This window comes from Trichosurus vulpecula, chromosome 5 (genome assembly GCF_011100635.1).
Source record: "Trichosurus vulpecula isolate mTriVul1 chromosome 5, mTriVul1.pri, whole genome shotgun sequence".
Lineage (NCBI taxonomy): Eukaryota > Metazoa > Chordata > Mammalia > Diprotodontia > Phalangeridae > Trichosurus > Trichosurus vulpecula.
The window spans coordinates 235,467,457-235,485,392 of NC_050577.1; the positions used below are offsets into that span (position 1 = coordinate 235,467,457).

The window sequence follows — 17,936 nt, forward strand, 5'->3', positions numbered from 1 at the left end:
ACCTCTCACTGCCACCAGGTAATTTTCTAAGAAGAACAAGTTGGTGAGTAGGTATTGATATGCATTAGAAGAAGCTTCCTCATTGGAAGCTTCTTACATGGATAAAATCATAGGTCCAGATCACCTCTGTTATTACCTATCTCCCTGAAAAAAAGATCATGTCAGTAGCCCCACCACGGTCTTACAAGTCCTGTTCCCATTCTAGAGATGTAGAAGCTGAGGCTCATAAAGAAAAGGCCATCTTTCATGTCAAAAAATAGACTCATGACCCAAATCTTTTGATACAATTTTATAATAGATTGGTTTTCTTGGGCTGAGATTTTCTAAGACAGATTCTCTTGGAAGATAAGAATTCATCTTTAAATGTCTCAGGTAACCAGAAGAAGATCTCGATGTTTGAGGTCTACCATGTGATTTTCTGATAATACTAACTGAAGAAATAAAAATAAATGTATCCACATTATTCTGTAAATATGCTTGGGAATTTTAAAAAGAATTTTTCCCCTTTTCCTAGTATTAGAAGGGGAAATGCACAATACTGTGAAGACTGTCCTGTGTGAGCAAAATGAGCTCAACTTTTTTGCCCTTGTAATAATGTGGGCTGCTTCCCACTTCCATATTGACACTCTATTTCTCAAACTGATTCCAACAAGCGGAATTATATCTGATTCTATTAACTGGCTAACTTAACAGATGACCTGGAAAAGCTATCTTATGAAAACTTCTTCCCCCAGATCTCTTAAGTGGATGTCACATTTAAAATCGAATACTTTGGAGTGCATGGTAGCCTTGACAAAAAAGAGGTGTGTATGTGTGTGTCTGAATACCTCTCCTGCCTCTCACACACACACTGAATACTCTGAAAGTAGTAGCTAATTTCCAATGCAATGGAAAGAGACCTGAAAGTCACAGAAGAAATCAAGTACTATTCTGTTAATGTTAATTATTCCTTATTCAATATTCAAAACCTTCTAAGGTTATATCACTATATTTATATGAAATAATTCCCTGCCTAGAAAAACACTATGAAGTAGCTAGTCATAATTCCAGAAACTGAAAAATGTTCATTCCAACTGCAGTAATTAAACACAGATTTCCTATCTACCATAATGGGGAGGGTATTGAACGAATATCAAAAACATTCCATGTGAGAACAGTAAAGATAGATTATATGTCAAACTGCAAATCTCTAATCCATATAATATGTTTTTTTCCAAAATTTTCCATATTTACTTAAATAAGGTGGTAATTCTTTTAACCTGTGAGTCAAGAGAAATAGAAATATACAGTATTATTCAATTATGCCTGTTGAGCTCTCGGGGGATCAATCTGTTACTTGTCAAAAAACATACTGATTAAATGGAATATCGAGTTTGAATCCATTATGCCCCTGTTTCCTCCACTGAGGCTCAACCATCAATTTAAAGTGGTCCTCTACCTTCATGAAGTAAATTTTCTCAAAGCAAATAATGTTTCTTGAAAACTGCCCATTGCCCAAAATGATCATTGGAAGCAGATTACTATCTTCTGTCAAACTCGAGTCCACATGAGTAGTCAGCTACCATTTAACTAGATCTCCTTGATTTAGATCAGAAACAAGGACTGAAATGCCACAAGAAATTGCTGCTGAACTTAGGTCACCAAGAAAATAGTTAATATTAATATGTACCATGAGTAGAAAATGTGTGGTTTAACTGGAGAATTTTATTGCTGTTCTCGCTGATAGCAGCTCCATCTCAAGTTCATGGACCTCAAAGAACAATAATAATATTATGCATTCTTCAAAGATATAAGGAAGATATACTGCTATGAATTAAAGTTACAGAAGTTGCAGGATGGAGTTTTCCCCTCCTCTCCCCCAGCCAAGCACTGGTCATTTTCAAAATAGCTGCGAATCAATAACAACAGTGGTGGTTTGAAAAAAGAAATCCATTATTTCAGAGTTGAATGTAACCTCAGAGGCTTACTCAGTAAGAATCCCTTTGTGACAAGGAAGTCATTCAATCTTTGAAGACCAATAATGAAGCCTACTTCCCCACTTTTTCCCACAGGCAGTTCATTTATTTCATCCTGGGGTCGCTAAAATCGTCAAAAAGTATTTCCCAGTACTCTCCCAGAAATCTGTCTTGCTACAACTCATAACATCTTGCTCTTCCCTCTGGGGTAAAGCTGAATGTATCTAACCCCTCTGCTTTACTACAACCATCTTGAAAATCTGCCCTGCATAGAGTAACAGGCATTGTGCCTGATGATCTTATGGATAGAGTGCCTTTCTCATTTTCAAAAACATATTTTTAACTAAACCGTAGGTATTGAGGTGTGACAGTCAAATGGAATTTGCTGTAATAAAATTTTTAATTATCTATATAATCTCATCATTATAAAAATCAGTCGGTATGAAATGAAAATGATCACAGTTCTCAATTCCAGACCTTCAAACTTACCTTAAAAAACATCTTGCTCTCATAGCAATAAAGCTCAGATTTGAGTCATACCAAAAAGAATACAGAAAGTTTCAAAGGCTTGCCAATCTTTCCCTCCCCGCCCCCATATTTGTTTATATACTTACCATTTCTTTCAGCAAGAGGTATAGAAATTCAGTATCCTTGACAGTAAGGGGTAGAGGGACAAAGTAAAAAATCTAGATAATGTATTTCTGTCTACATGGTTTCAGATGCTTATAACATTCTGATTGCATTTTATTTCAACACATTCAAAACTCTGCACTGGCAGAGTGATGACAAGAATTTTAGACGTGGGTCATCATGGAGAAGACAGTTTCCTCCCCGTGAAGTCCATGGGATCAGTATGATGCCTGGTTCCTCAGAGACATTGCCAGCTGGGTTTAGACTAACCACCACATCTGGCCAATCTCGGAAAATGGCAACAGACGGTACAGTATTTTTGCACTTATGGCTTTCAAATGGTGGGATAAGATAGCAAATGTGCATTTTATCACTTTCAGGAATTGATTATTACCTTCCTTTAAAAATTATTCTGTGCTTTCAGCAAAACCCTGAATAAATTGCAAGTTGTTGACTCTGAAATTCCCACCATTTAGTTCACATCTGTTTATTACATAGATGTCCCCACCAGCGAGAGTATTGGCTGATGGCTACGTTGGGGAATGAAAAATATTTTCTTCTGTGTTTAAAATTCTTTTTTTTTCAAGCTAACTCTTATAGGAAGAAACTAGATCTAACTAGAAATAGACTTTTAATAGATGAAAACTGGTTGCATTCTACTAAACATTCAAATTTCACGCTTAACATCGCTAAGCCGACTTCATCAAATACCTATGCACATATACATAGTTATGCATATGTATATGTATATATCCCCTTTGACAAAGGTATAAAGCCTTAAATGATCACTTTTAATGAAGCTCCCTAGTGGACATTTATTAGATAAATGGTAAGGGAAACCATCTGTTAGGAAGGAGATCAATTTAAACTTTTTATCTCTTCTGTCTAGTACTTGGCACAGTATGCATATATGGTATATATTTCATAAATTTGAGTAAAAGATTTGGTCATGAGAATCATCATCATTCTTTTCAAGTAGACATTAAGGGACAGAAGAGCCCTACTCTCTTTAGATCATTATTGAGATTCATCATGGCATAATCTCTTAACGTTACCACCTCATCGGTTCATGATTTTTGAAGTTTACTAAAGTGTTCCAAGAATTTTTTAAAAAGTCCTAAAAGTGTATTAGTTACCAAGAGCTTGAATCTCATCAGTACGCAGAGGAAACATAAAAACATCATCAACTAAGTTTTACCAGGATTTTTTTTTTTTACCAAGACAAAACCAGAAAGTAATATATTATGCTTCAACTAAGAGATTCAAGGATCACAAAAATATAATGATCTGGTCCAACCTTCTCACTTCATGGGTGAAAAAATTGAAGCTGAGAGGAAAGAAGTGACCTGCTTAAGGTCACAAATCTACCAGTCCAAGGCAATATTTGAACTAAGGTCTTTCTGTCCCCCACAAGACATGCATTCTATCTATTCACTATCCCACCTAGAAGCCTCAAGGCATTCTCTCCAGCTTATAGAGAAATTAAATGCCAATGGTGCTTCTGAAACTAAAAACTCAGCTGAGTTAATTTCCCTTTTCAGAGAAGAGTAAGGATCATAGAGTTACAGCTGGAAGGCATCTAGTTCAATCCCTCATTTTACAGACCAGGACAAAATCCAAAGGGGAACCAGAGAAGACCAGTTGGCTTAGAACTGATCTTTTCGGGGAGGGGACCGCCCCCCCCCCCCCATTTAACTCTGGACGTTGGTATTCCATCCCCCAGGCCTGCTAAAGCCCTTCTCTCCATTTGCAGTTGCTTCTTCGAGGTTGCAGAGGTTAGACAACTCCACTGTTCGCACATACTCATGTTGACACGCCTATCAAAGGAGGCAGCACTGAACTGCTGTGAGTAGCTATTGTTCACTCCAAAAGAATGTGCACCTTGGTTTCAACACTCCCCCCTACCCCTATCTCTGGCATTCCCTGGTAGTTGCTGTTTCTCAGTCCAGTGCTACCATTAACATCAATCTGTCTGCTGTGGTTGAAGGTCTCATGGTGACCTGTCATCTGATCACCACCATCCCATCAGTGCTATGTTAACACTGTTTGTTCTATTACTAACATTTAAATTAAGGGACACAGTATTGATTAACCAATGAGGATCTGTCCTTTAAATAAGTAGTAAGACAATGCCTTAAAAGTTAATACTAGTTTACTAGAAGAGGTAGATAGTGATTTAGACAAAACCTACCCAATGAGAGAGAGTAAGAAAATCAGCTTGGCATCCTTGGTCTTAGGCAACAATTCTTAAAACATTTTTTTAGTGTCATAGACCCCTTCTCAGACTGTTATTATATTTCTTAAATAAAGTACATAGGATTACAAAGGAAACCAATTCTATTGAACCACAGTTATCAAAGTATATAATATTTAAAATATTATATATAGCGATAGAAATATATATAAAAATATGTAATATATAAAAATATCACAGTATTAAACAAAACACAGTCACATACCCTAGGGTAAGAGCCTTTGGTCTTAGGGATCTCTGTCTAAAAGCTTAAGCTTCTTAGCACTTCATCTTGATTTAGTTTTCACTGAAATGATCCCTAAGAGGCAAATTTTGCAAGTCATTAAGTTTCTGAAAAGTGAAAAAAAAAAACTTTCCTATAGTGTTGGGAAGTAAGACAAATGGTCTTGTTAGCTTAAGACCTTTTACCATAGATGGAAGTTGCATTTTGGTCCATTGCATATCCAAATCCATAATATAACAAGGCCCTCCTATCGATGACAATGACGGTAAAACAGAATCAATTACTAAATTTGCCAACAAAGAAAGACTCCTTTACCTTCTACAAATACATGGTAGGTACATTTTTCACCAAGACAGTATGATTTTGTAGAACAGATTTTGGTGGGGTGGGGGGGGGAAATATTTTCAGAAAGAATGGTATGTTCACATGGGGTAAGAGAGTAAGAAGGGGAATGGATAAGAAGCATCTCTTCATTGTTCATTGCCTTGAACCCCAAGAGCCACCAAATTTATAATTCATCTTTTGTATCCAGTAAGGGAGCTAGCTGGTTTTATTACCTTTTTCGGATCATTGTTTAAGGGCCATACCGATCAAAAAGCCATTCAAGTAGGAGATTTAATTAAAAACATGCAATCCTAACATTAGAAATGTAATTACTGCATACAATTTGGTATCTAATTGGGCACAGTCTGAAGCATATAATAATTTCATTAAACAGGAGGTTTTCCAGAATAATGTTCTATAATAAATACATCCTACATACAACATGCTAATTTCCCCAAGAATTGAATATTTTGCTGTTTTACACAATGAATACTTAATATGTTCATCAGGGCTTTGCTGCTTTTGACTAAGGGAAGCATTTATCTTTCTCTCCTAACTAGTTCCATTCTATTTTGTACATGATGTTTTCAGTTAGCATTTTCCTAATCTTCTCTCTTGAGAGTTCTAAGCATGCTTGTTCACAATAGTAAACCCATAAAGAATGATTTTAGATGAACAGAGTATACACACTTCATAGAAAATTCAGAGCATGCTATTTATTCAATTTCCTGTATGATGCTGAGTGGTTAAGAGGAGATTTCTGTCAATATAAAGCATTTTGCATATTGTAAAGTGCTATAGAAATACTGACTATTGATTGAAAGACAGGCAATGGGCATGTCAGTAAATGCCACCTTTAGATCATTCAACAACTCTGTGCCATATTATTTTAACACAATTGATAGCAGCAGCTTCTAAATGCTGTGCATAAGCAGTAATAAAAGTGTTGCAGTACTATATGTTTCAAACTCACATGATTTCAAATGGGGCCATCTCCAGTCGTCTTGATCTATCTCTGGCCACTGGACTCAGATGGCTCTGGATGAGAGAGTCAGCCTGGTGACTTTGCACAACCTTCCCTCACTTAAATCCAATTCACTTGCATGGCATGGCATGACCTTCCTGATGTTATAGTCCTCTCCGAGAATAAAGGTCAAACAACAAGAACCTATGAGTAGTAGTAGCTGCCCCACTGGGAACACAACTGGCCAGTTCCAGTTGGGCAACACAGCTCCTACTTTCCTTCCTTTCTCTCACCCTGTCTATGTAGAGTATCATACCCTACCTGCCAAAAAGAATATAAATTTTGATCACTGAAACCTCACAAGATATCTTGAAGGTTAAGGGCTAGATTTCTTTCTTAAGGACCATGCCTTAAACCCAAATCACTCTGGTTCTCATAGATCAGCCAATAAGAGGTCCCAACCTGAGCCTCACGTGGTCATTGTTTGGGTACTGATGGCTCAGAGTGAATGTAAATAGCAATTGTTTCTATTTTGGCCAGAAACCCTGAGGGTCTTCCCCTCTCAGACTGATTTTTTTTTTGACTAGGTAAAAGAGGCCATTATTTTCTTTATTTCTTAACCAGTCTTAATCACTGAAAGGGCTTTGCCTCAAACTGAGACTTGGGAAAGACCTTAACTTTAAAAAAAAACAAGGTCTCCCACTGCATCCGGGGCATCTCCAGTCATCCTGATCTATATCTCGCCACTGGACCCAGATGGCTCCAGAGGAGAAAGTGAGGCTGATCACTTTGCACAGCCCTCCTTCACTTAAATCCAATCCACTTGCAAGTCACGGCATCACCTTCCTGGTGTCATGACCCTGTTCATGAACGAGGGACAAACAACAAGAACAACCAATATCCAACAAATGTGCTCCATAGAATAATTTAATCCCAGTAACTCCAAGCACATCAGAAGCTAGGTTCCCATCTTTCCACAAGCATACTTAAGTGTTGGAAGGATCCTTAACCATTTGCAACATGAACCCTTTTGGCAGTACAGTGAGGTCTATGGATGTTTTAAAATGTGAGATAAAACACAGAAAATTGCTAAGTAAACCTTCACATTGAAATACATATATAAGAATATTTTGTAATAAAAAAACATGATGTAATAAAAACAAATGATCCCAGACTTATGATATAAAGGGAACATAGATTTAGAGTTGGAAAGGACCACAAAAGTCATTAACTCCAATCCCCTCATTTTTACAATGAGGCCCCAAATCCTACAGGTCATAAATGGAAGAATCGAGATTTGAATCCAAGTCCTGTGCTGCCACATCCACAATTATTTCTATTGTTCCACACTAATTGCCTAAAAAGTCTAATACTATTGAACTTAACTTCAAGTGGATCAAAATCTCTTTTCATGTTATATATTATAACAGTCTTAATTAAAGAATGATAACAAATATATGCGACTGGTGCTAGGACCCACGACTACCTGTTGTTCTGATATTCTGTTAGTGTTAGTCTAAGAGTAGTTGGTTTCTTAGGTAGACACTCCTAAGAAAGTAAGAAGAGTTCTATTCTGTAGAGTACAACTAGACTGCAGTTGATAATGTTCTGTTTACTGTTTCTTTAGATGTCATCTTTTCCGTCTACTCTACCTGAAGTGCACTATCACCTTAGAAGAGGAGCCGTGAAAACTATTTGGACAATTGAGCCCTAAGGGAAAATAATGACAAGTCAAGGTTTATTAAGCTGAAAATGTGATTCTTTTCCCATGCATTGTTTGGTTAGTTCACTACAATTGTAAGAAAAAAAACAAAAAGCTTAAGTCATTTTAAATAAGCATCCTTAACACCAGATGTTTTACAAAATGGAACCACTCATTTTTACATTGTTCCATCTGTTTTACTGTAATATACTAGACATTTATGTATTACTGTGTATGTATTTCTTTTAAAATGTGTAAGTTTTATGTAAAAATTGATATAAATATGATTTTATATAAAAAAAATTCTATGGTTCATGGAGTCTGAGTGCAAGCACTTGACAATTATCCTGTTTGTATCTTATCATTCCATTTTTACAGTTTTTGGATTGTAACAGTCGGATGAATATGTTTATTGGAGTTAGCTTCCACTCCTTCCTCCTTCAAATCTGTCAATACTTAAAGCTGGACACCTGCCTCTGATCCCATCCAAATGGAATGATTTAACCTGGAAATGGAGCCAAAATGGACCTTCAAAGGCAACCTGAAATGCCCAATACCTGTAGAAAAGCACTGTGATGCCTCTCTATCCTTTCCAACACAAAACCAAGCCAACTGTTTACAAAAGCAATGACTAAAAACCAAGTTTCTAAGGAACATTATCTTTTCTTGTTACCTGTGGACCAAGAAAGAACCTTTCTTTCCTAATAACCACATTTTCATTCTAAGGTCTTCAGTCGCCAGCCAGCATTAGACAGTGATCTCTAAGCACTGCAAGGAGTCTGAGGCTCAAATTTCCTACTTTAAAAACAAACAAATAACACTGAAATCCCCACCCCGCCCCTACACACTTTTTTTCTTTTGTCTTTGGAATAGGGCATTAGCCAGACCCATGACTAATGTTATAAGCTTTTAGCCAAGATGGCCTTGTTGAGACTTCCCTGAAGTCCATTTTTATCAGAGGAAATAACTGAAAGACAGAATAAATAACATATATAGTGTATAAAAATATAGAAGAGCAACTCTTCCCTGTGGCTTTATTTGGTGGTGTGACTGTTGTTTATTCTTTGTTTACATGGGAAATTTCAAAGTACAACCTATTTAATAATGCCATTTACCTAAATGCTAATTTTCTGCTGCTTGACCTTATTAAGCTCAAGACCTGTCTTTTAGTTATTTCTTTTCGCAGTTTAATTTGCAATGTTTGCACGTACATAACATTTGTTTTGTTGTCTTCTGTTTGACAGATTTCAGTAGAAAGGTAACGGTGAGAGAATTTTCCCCCAATTGTCAATAAAAACAAAATTTCTTCCACTTCTGTGTTTGATCTTTGTTTTGTAGCTCGTCACACAAAGTACGTAGTTTGGAAAGACATAAGCCTCCACATAACGTTGGTGCCTTAGTGAAGATCAAACTAGCTACCATATCCCAATGTGATCATTGTCTTACCTGATTCTGCCACAAGAGGGAAGACTAAACTCACAAATGAGTGGGATGAGCTGTTAGAAGAATTTGCAAATGTCTGATTATAAACCTGTAGAAGACACCCAAGGTCTGCAGATAGGGATGGAACAAATCAGGAAATCATGTGGTGCTCCTTACCAGCAGTTAGACTAAGGTAGTTCCTATCTATAAGGAGATAGGAAAACATGCAATTTTATTTATTATGGATATCACTAGGGTAGGCATGGAGAGGGTAATTCAGAAGAAATGATGTTAAACACACCTTCAAAGAGTTAACAGTGCCTTTGAAAAAAGACAAGCTAGCTTCCAGCAGATTCCAAAATTCTAGACCCTCTTATCACTGGCGTGAAGGTAACAGCCATATGACCTCAAAGGTCTCTTCATTCACCCCTAGAATCCTCTCCATGGACTCCTACTACTGGGTGTTATTAAGAGAGTATGTTTGAAGAAGGATTTTATACAGTTTGGACTGGTTTAGAGAAAAAAAATCACTTTTTTGTGCTCTCTTAAAGTAAGTAGTTTTATGGCTGCCAATTTACAACTCTTAGCCTTGGTTATATATCAGGGTCTTTTTCATGTAAAGCATTATAGCTTTGGTCCAGCTTTTCAACTAGGCAAGAGATACACTTAATTTTCTTGTGTAAAAGAACTGGATAGGAATTTTTTTTTTTCATAAGGAAATTTTCTGGTAAATTGAATACGAATTTCCTTAAACTGGAAAGAAACAAGACATTTTAAAAAACATTCCCTGGCGCTGCCCTTAAATAAAGAGATGCAAAGTCACCGGTCATATCCCACAAGAGGAAATGAGGACTGGATCTGTGCTTTCATTGTCTAGGGCAGAGGTGTGAAACAGAAGGCCCGTTCAGCCCACAACGTTCCCAGGCGCCCACCCAACCAAATTAAAACGTAATTGGGAATTAGCAAAATAAAAATACCATAAAACATAAAGTTAATTTGTGGCTAAGTCAATATGTGGCCTGCTGGGAGCTCTATGTATGGGTTAGTAGCCCCCTGTTTTTCATGCGAGCTTGACACTAAGGAACCTACAAATGAAGGGACTCCCTGAACCTATTCTACAACAGGATTGAAAAGTCTTGAACTGGACTAGAACTTAAGATTCTTGGTTTTTAGGACAGCTGTCCATCCGCTACAGTACCTAGAATAATGGAAAGCAGGAATGATCTAGTTTTACCTTTTCAAAGCTTTTCTCTTTTTTTCCATTGATCCCTATGATTAAAATGGAGGAAAGGGTGATAAATATGAATGAGAAAGTGCCTGGATGGCCATTGCTGCTTTCTATAGACTAAAATTTCCCTGTCCATACATGCAGTTGTCCCTTCCATATCGTGACTTTCCCCATCATGGTTTCTATACACTACAGGTTGGCGTAAGAAATTAAATGGGAATTTTGGGAGAGTTTTGCAGAAGCCACAGATGACACATGAAGGGGAGCAGATGACATGTAAAGTTTAGAAACACAGAAATGCATTAAATATATGAATACTATTGTGTAATATCAACATATTTTATCTTTTAATACTGTAAACACCCCACAAAAGAGAAAGTTCAGACTTCTTCTCTGCTATGGATGGAAGGCCAAAAAATTTTTCACGGATTTTCCAGAGCCCAGGGGCACTGTGCCCCTGAGCCCCACTCACCCCTGCCTTGCAATATGAAAGGGACAACTATATATACTTCAATGGACCTGGAATCTGACTGACATGGATACTTCCTTCATTGATAATAAACAATACAAAGCTTCTTAATCTCGCTCTTAGAAGATGGCTCTTTCCCCTCCCCTCAAGTACAATACAGCATTTTCCTAACCCTCTGTTTTGGGTCATCACTAGAATCTGCAGCCAAGTTGTTCCTCTAGCTTTAAGTACTAAGTGAAATGTCATTGTACCTTTATATTATTATTGGCCTCCTCATGCTCTCTGTCTTGCTGTGACTGCACTCAGCAGATGGGTGCTTGCATGGAGAAATTGTTTCTCCAACAGAATTCTCCATTTTAATCAATGTAACTATAGTCAAAAAAGGAAAGGAAACAATAACTTTTTTTTCAGACATAAAGACTATTGATTTTTAAATCTCTTAAGACCTACAGCTGAAATAGTTCCATGAAATGGCCAAAAAACCCCTATTCCTTTAAAATTCCAAGGTAAGCTATATAATTTTCTATCCATTGAATCAACTGAAAAACTAGGAAATCATATTATTCTTCTTTGCATCAGTTACAGAGAAAATTTAAACACAGTGCTTCTTGCACCGTAACTGTGCATTGCTCTAGAATCTCAAAAACTAAAACTCCATATTTTTCCATTTGCATAGTACACACTACTTTTAAGAGATATAAAAGACAAGTAAATAGTTGACATGTTTATTCAAAAGTAAATTCCAAAGCATTAGGAGTCTAAGTCCCCACTACTATATGTGTGTGTGTGTGTGTGTGTGTGTGTGTGTGTATAGAAGTGTACATACAGCAGTGATAATTCATTCTCCTGACCCAGAGGCACTGGAAGGTCCTGAGGTACCTTGTGAATCATCCAAGACAAAATTATACACAATCCAGTTTACTACACACACTTTACAGAGAGCAGGTATATATCATTCACTAGTTTGTTCAAAATTGGATGTCAGAAAATTTGCTTCATCAGAAAACTCCATTATCTTATCTATTCTAGACTGGTGTTAATGGACTTATTAATAAAACCTCAGTTGGTCCATTTTACTTTTAGCATAATTGGAAGCACCATGGTACAGTGTAAAGGACACTGGCTCTTGAGTACAAAGACACGGGTTCAAGTCCCACTTCTGACTCTCCTACCTGTGGGACACTGGACAAGTTACCCATCTTCTGTGGACTCAGTTCCCTTGTCAATAAAATGAGTAAAGGGATTAGATCTCTGAGGTTTCTTCCAGATTTAAATCTATGATAAAGACCCTCTAGGTCCTCAAGTGCATCCTTTTGGACTGAATCCCAAACTTCACAGAACAAATCCCCTTAATAAAAGGATTTATTCTGTAAAATTTGGACTCAAAAGGCCGTACCCAAGAACCTAGAAGGCCACATGTGGCCTTGAGACTGCAGGTTTCCCACCCTTGATCTAACCTAATCATTTTCTTTTTCTTCCTGTGTCATCTAGATTGTCCTACTCTTTCTAAGGTTAATTTGTCCTGTAAAATAAGTTTTCGACTTCTATTCTTGTGCCAAACTCCAACAATTTTAGCTTCTTGGGAGCAGTGGCAGTTAAATTTGAACATAAGGCAGGAAGAAGGGCCAAAGTTACCTTTGGCTTCAGTTTTTTCATCTTTAAGATGAGAGGAAGGGCAGGTGGAAGTAGGGCAAGGTAATCTTTGAGGTCCCTTGCAGCTCTGATAGTCTATGATTTCATTAGGCTCATATTAGAACTTAGCATAATTATGTAAAACAAAGCAAAAAAAAACCATAGAAAAATCCTAAAAGATGGATAAAAATACTAAGACCTGTAACAAATAACCAGTAACCATAGGCATGGCCAATTAAAGACCTTCCATTCAACTACATAATTAACCTCATCTCCTAACTACTTAGCTTGGTATCTACTGAGACCTGCTAATTATGCACCTATTTCTGTATACCAAAGTCAAATATCTTCTCTGCTGCTACGCAAGTTTTTACAGAAGGAAAAAAGGTCATGATGTCCTCTTCAGTACTTCTTCTATATGGCTAAAGACACGGGGATCCTCAATTGTGGGAGTTATCTGGAAAGAAATCAGAGAGTCGTAAGTGCCTTCTAGTCCATTCCAGAACCCTGCTTCCTTTGCGTTTGATGTTTGATTGTTTAGTCATTTTCAGTCATATCCAGCTCTTCTTGACCCTGTATTGGATTTTCTTGGCAAAGATTTGCCATTTCCTTCTCCAGCTCATTTGACAGATAAGGAAACTGAGGCAAACATGATTAAGTGACTTCCCTGGGGTCACACAGCTAGTAAGGGTCTGAGGTTACATTTGAACTCAGGTCCTCCCAACTCCAGGCTCCACTGTGCCACCTAGCTGCCCCTGAATTTGATATACTTAGGAGCAACTCTATACTCTCTCTTCTCTAGTATAGTTCTCTGATATAGTTGGCTATTTGCCAAAAGAAGGATCCATACGATACTGAACTTTGAACCTCTTTTATATTAACAAAAAGAATTAACCTATTGGGAAATTTTCAAAGAAAACCTTCTCCAAAGGCACATATCTAGCAATTTGCATATCACCCATGTAAACAGATGCCTACCTAAGAAATATGATAATATATACTGGGATGAATGGTGGGCAATTTTTCTAAAGCCAATCTTTGTATTTTTATTGTAGATGTAATCGCATCTTCTCTTTCTTTTAATTATAAATCCTAATACCATAGTACACATGAAAGTGATATACACATAGATACAAATATGTGTATAGCTATCTTTAGCTAAACACATACAAACACATTATGTCTAGTTCAATAGTTCTTAACTGCCAATTCATGAATATTCTAAAAAATTAATATTAAGTTTTTTAATTTTAAAAATATTTAATATTTTTAGATTTTATTTTTAAAATATTTTTATAATTGTATTTTAGTATAGTGAGTTTCTTTTAGATGTATTCCTTTATATGTATTTTATGTATTTAATACTATTATATTAAGAAGGGGTCCAGTGGTTTCACAAATTGCCAAAGGGTTATAGAATACACACATGTGCACACTCATTCACACACAAACACATGTAAGAAACTAGTCTAGATCAAGATTCTAATGGTCTTGTCACTCTTAGGAAGAAAAATCCATTTGAATTTTTTTTTTTGCAGGGGGGAAGGCAGGGCAATTGGGGTTAAGTGACTTGCCCAAGGTCACACAGCTAGTAGATGTGTCAAGTGTCTGAGGTTGGATTTGAACTCAGGTACTCCTGACTCCAGGGCTGGTGCTCTACTCACTTCACCACCTAGCTGCCCTGAAAATTTCCTACTTTAGATTTTCAATATGTACTTAAATCTTTGTACTAGAATAATAGTCTCAAAGTTGAGTCATAGTTGGAAAGGAGTCAAAGTTGCCTATAAGGAGCTTCTGTTTGTAGTTCCATCACAAAAGCAATAAAGCATTGGGCAGTCCAAACGATGGACTTGGAGTCAGGAAGTCCTGGGTTCAAATTTTGCCTTTGATCCTTCCTAGCTGTGTGACCGTATACAACTCCTAAATTTCAATTTCCTCATCTATAGAAATGAGAGGGTTGTACCAAATGATCTTTCAGGTCTCTTCCAATTCTAAATCTATGATCCTTTGTTCCTGCTTCTGATACTTATTAGTTCTATAACCTGGGGACTCAGTTTACTCACTGGTAAAATTAGATATTTGGACCAGATGGTCTTTCAGATCATTTCCTGCTCTAAATCTGATTTTCATAAAAAGGGTCTAAAAAAATAATACTAGAAAGGTGTTTTCTTTCATTGCAGTCATTACTACAAGCTGCTACCAGGCTAAGGCTATGCCTCACATGCTTCATGGTTTCTTCCAAAACTTTCTCCTCTGTAGTATTTATGTCTGGGGTAGAAATTTCCAGTTGTGAGCACTGAACAATTTTAAGGAATCTTTACTCAAACACAGAGTCAGGGAAGGATGGCATGTCCTCACCTTTCCTCAGTACACAAAGCGCTAATGGAACGTGACCTTGAATGACAATATGTTTGATTTTAATTATCTTGCATTTCCTTGGAAAATATTTTCCTATAGTCATAGCGATAATCAAGGGACACACATGCTCTTAGTTTACAGATATCTCTCAGGGCAATCACTTCTGACATTTGGATAGGGCTACATACCAAGTTCTTTATGTTATATCATTAGACCCTCATAACAACCTTGTTTAGGCAGATACTCCAGGTACTGTTATTCCCAATTTTTGTTATTGTATCATTTCATTCATGTCTGACTCTTTGCGATCCCATTTGGGATTTTCATGGCAGAGATACTAGAGTGGTTTGCCATTTCCTTCACTAGCTCATTTGACAGATGAGGAAACTGAGGCAAACTGAGTTAATTGATTTGAGCAGGATCACACAGCTAGTGAGCATGAGAAACAGGTCTTGAACCCAAGCCTTTCTGACTCCAAGTCCATTCTTCTACCCATGGTACTTTACTGCTCTGGTAACAGAACTATAAACAGCAACTGTTCCATAAATTTGCATTTTTTTAACTTTCCTATTTCTGTTAAGCCTATTAGTCATAACACACATATCTCATTTTCAAATTCATTACCATCACATTCCATTTATTTCTTACTCTTTTATACCCCAGATGCTGCTCAGCTAAAAGCCTGATTAATAAGAAAGACTAAGGGAGGCTAGCCCTTCCATTAGGCTGGCTCCAGAGATACTCATAAATATCTTTGGGGGGTCTATTTCAAGGCTAGAATTCAGCTGTGGAGAATGGCCTAGATGCGACATCTTACTAGTACAGTGAAATGAAAGGGAAAACAAAATTAGCACTCAGTATTACAAATGCTCATCTGACTACCTCGTAAGGTTTTCCATTGACAAGAGCAGAGAGTATTGACCGGGGTATCTTGCCCGAGCGTGTCTTAGGTAACTGCTTAACAAACACAGCGTGTCGGAAAGCTGCCACTGGTCCAATGCTGTGTCTCACATGCTTCACGATTTCTTCCAAAATTTTCTCCTCTGTAGCATTTATGTCTGGGGGAGAGATTTCCAGTTATGAGTGCTTAAAAATTTTAAGGCATCTTTCATCACACAAGGCACCAACAAGGAATCAAGGAAGAATAGTGGGTTCTCACCTTTCTTCAGTACACAAAGTGCTAATGGGACGTGACCTTTCAAAGGATCCTCCTTGCCGACGACAGCACAATCCGCTACCATACCGTGGGAAAGGACCGACTGGAAGAGGGAAAGATATCTATTTCAGAGTAGTAATCTAATTCACTATGATAAAGGGAGGAAAAAGAAGAAACATGCCAGGGAAGCCAAAAATTAGCCTATAGCCACCTCCCTGAAAATGAGTGCTAATCCCTAACATCATTACCCACCAGGGCATCTGTTCAGGCACCACAAGGTAGCCACTGAGTGCTGACAATAATTAAGACAAATCACTTAGCTTATTTCCAAGTGAGGGGATTATTTTCTTCATTACAGCCACTTAATAATGAAGCCAGGGAAAATGTACGATAGGTGCCAAATATAAACAAACAGTGACCAATTAGCAAAAGACTCCTGAGAGCAGGTTCCAACAGTGCAATTTGCCCTTGACATGAGGCACAAAGAGACATTGCTAGGGAATGGTGTGCATCTGGGAGAAAGGTGGCCAAAACGCCAGCCTTTCCACACAGGATGATTGAGGTCGCCAGCAAAGAGTAGGAAGAAATCATGAGAAGGCCTTGCTTCCAGAGGATCCATGATGAAATATTCTATTCATCTCCTAATAGAGAGGTGATGGACTAAAGATACAGAATAAGAAATGTATTTCTATACATAGACAATACAGAATTTGTTTTACTTGATTATGTTTATATGTAACAAGCAGGTTTTTTTTGTTTTCTTTTTTTAATGGGGAGGGCAGAAAAGAAATAAAACTGACACTATGCTATGTTCTAGGCATACAGAGAAAAAGCAAAGACAGTCTTCACCCTGAAAAAAGTAAACATTTCTAATGGAGGAAACAACATAGATAAATCAGAACATACAAGATAAATGTGGAGTACATTAAGTCACTAGACCTTTCCCTTCTCTCATATCCTATAGCACTGAGAGTCAGTACTGCTTTATGCACTCCATCATTCAGTATTCTACTCGTGTCATCTATATTAAGTCTTTTCCCCCAGATAGGTAATGGAAAGAATATTGGATTTAGAATCTAAAGTTCAAGTCCCAGTTTATAACCTCCAACCTTGGGCAGGTTACTTAACCTCTGAATGCCCCAATTTTCTCATCTGTCAAACGAGAAATTCAGACTGGGTGATCTTTAATGTCCAGTCTGGCTCTAAATCAAAGAGTCTATCCTGCATACAGGGACGGTGACTTTTGCTTTTACATTCTGGAGCATCCCCATAGTGCCAGGCACATGATAGTTGTTTCTCACATTGCAAATATTGTTGACTTTCTCACTTGAAGATACACAATTGTTTTCATCATGAGTTAGTATCTAACAAAGAAACTTCTGTTGGAGGCATGCTGAGCCAAATTCTCCAAATGCCAATGCTACTATCTGGCAAAAAAAATACAGAATTGTTCTCCTTTCAGACTATTCTCCAAGTTACAGGTGCTTTGTCTATCTGGATGGCAGGAATTCAACTGCCAGATAGTGAAGGCCTGGACTTTGTAGTCACAGTAGGGAATATTTACTCGCCAAATGAACATGCTGCACATGCTCCAGGGATCAGCTGCAACCCTTTCCTTT

General features: G+C 37.4%; 2 protein-coding genes across 2 annotated transcripts in view; one reads left to right on the top strand and one right to left on the bottom strand.

The window, feature by feature from the left end:
• The window catches only part of PPFIA2 (PTPRF interacting protein alpha 2), a 420,320-nt gene extending 410,981 nt beyond the window's left edge, over positions 1-9,339 (top strand). Inside the window, 2 exon segments of the mRNA XM_036759390.1 lie at positions 2,734-2,893; positions 7,978-9,339. Of these exon segments, the coding sequence (XP_036615285.1) occupies positions 2,734-2,893; positions 7,978-8,006 (189 nt within the window). The 3' untranslated portion in view covers positions 8,007-9,339.
• A 2,543-nt stretch (positions 9,340-11,882) lies between these two features.
• The window catches only part of ACSS3 (acyl-CoA synthetase short chain family member 3), a 233,562-nt gene continuing 227,508 nt past the window's right edge, over positions 11,883-17,936 (bottom strand). Inside the window, 3 exon segments of the mRNA XM_036759566.1 lie at positions 11,883-13,260; positions 16,044-16,219; positions 16,321-16,420. Coding sequence (XP_036615461.1) covers positions 13,192-13,260; positions 16,044-16,219; positions 16,321-16,420 — 345 coding nt within the window. The 3' untranslated portion in view covers positions 11,883-13,191.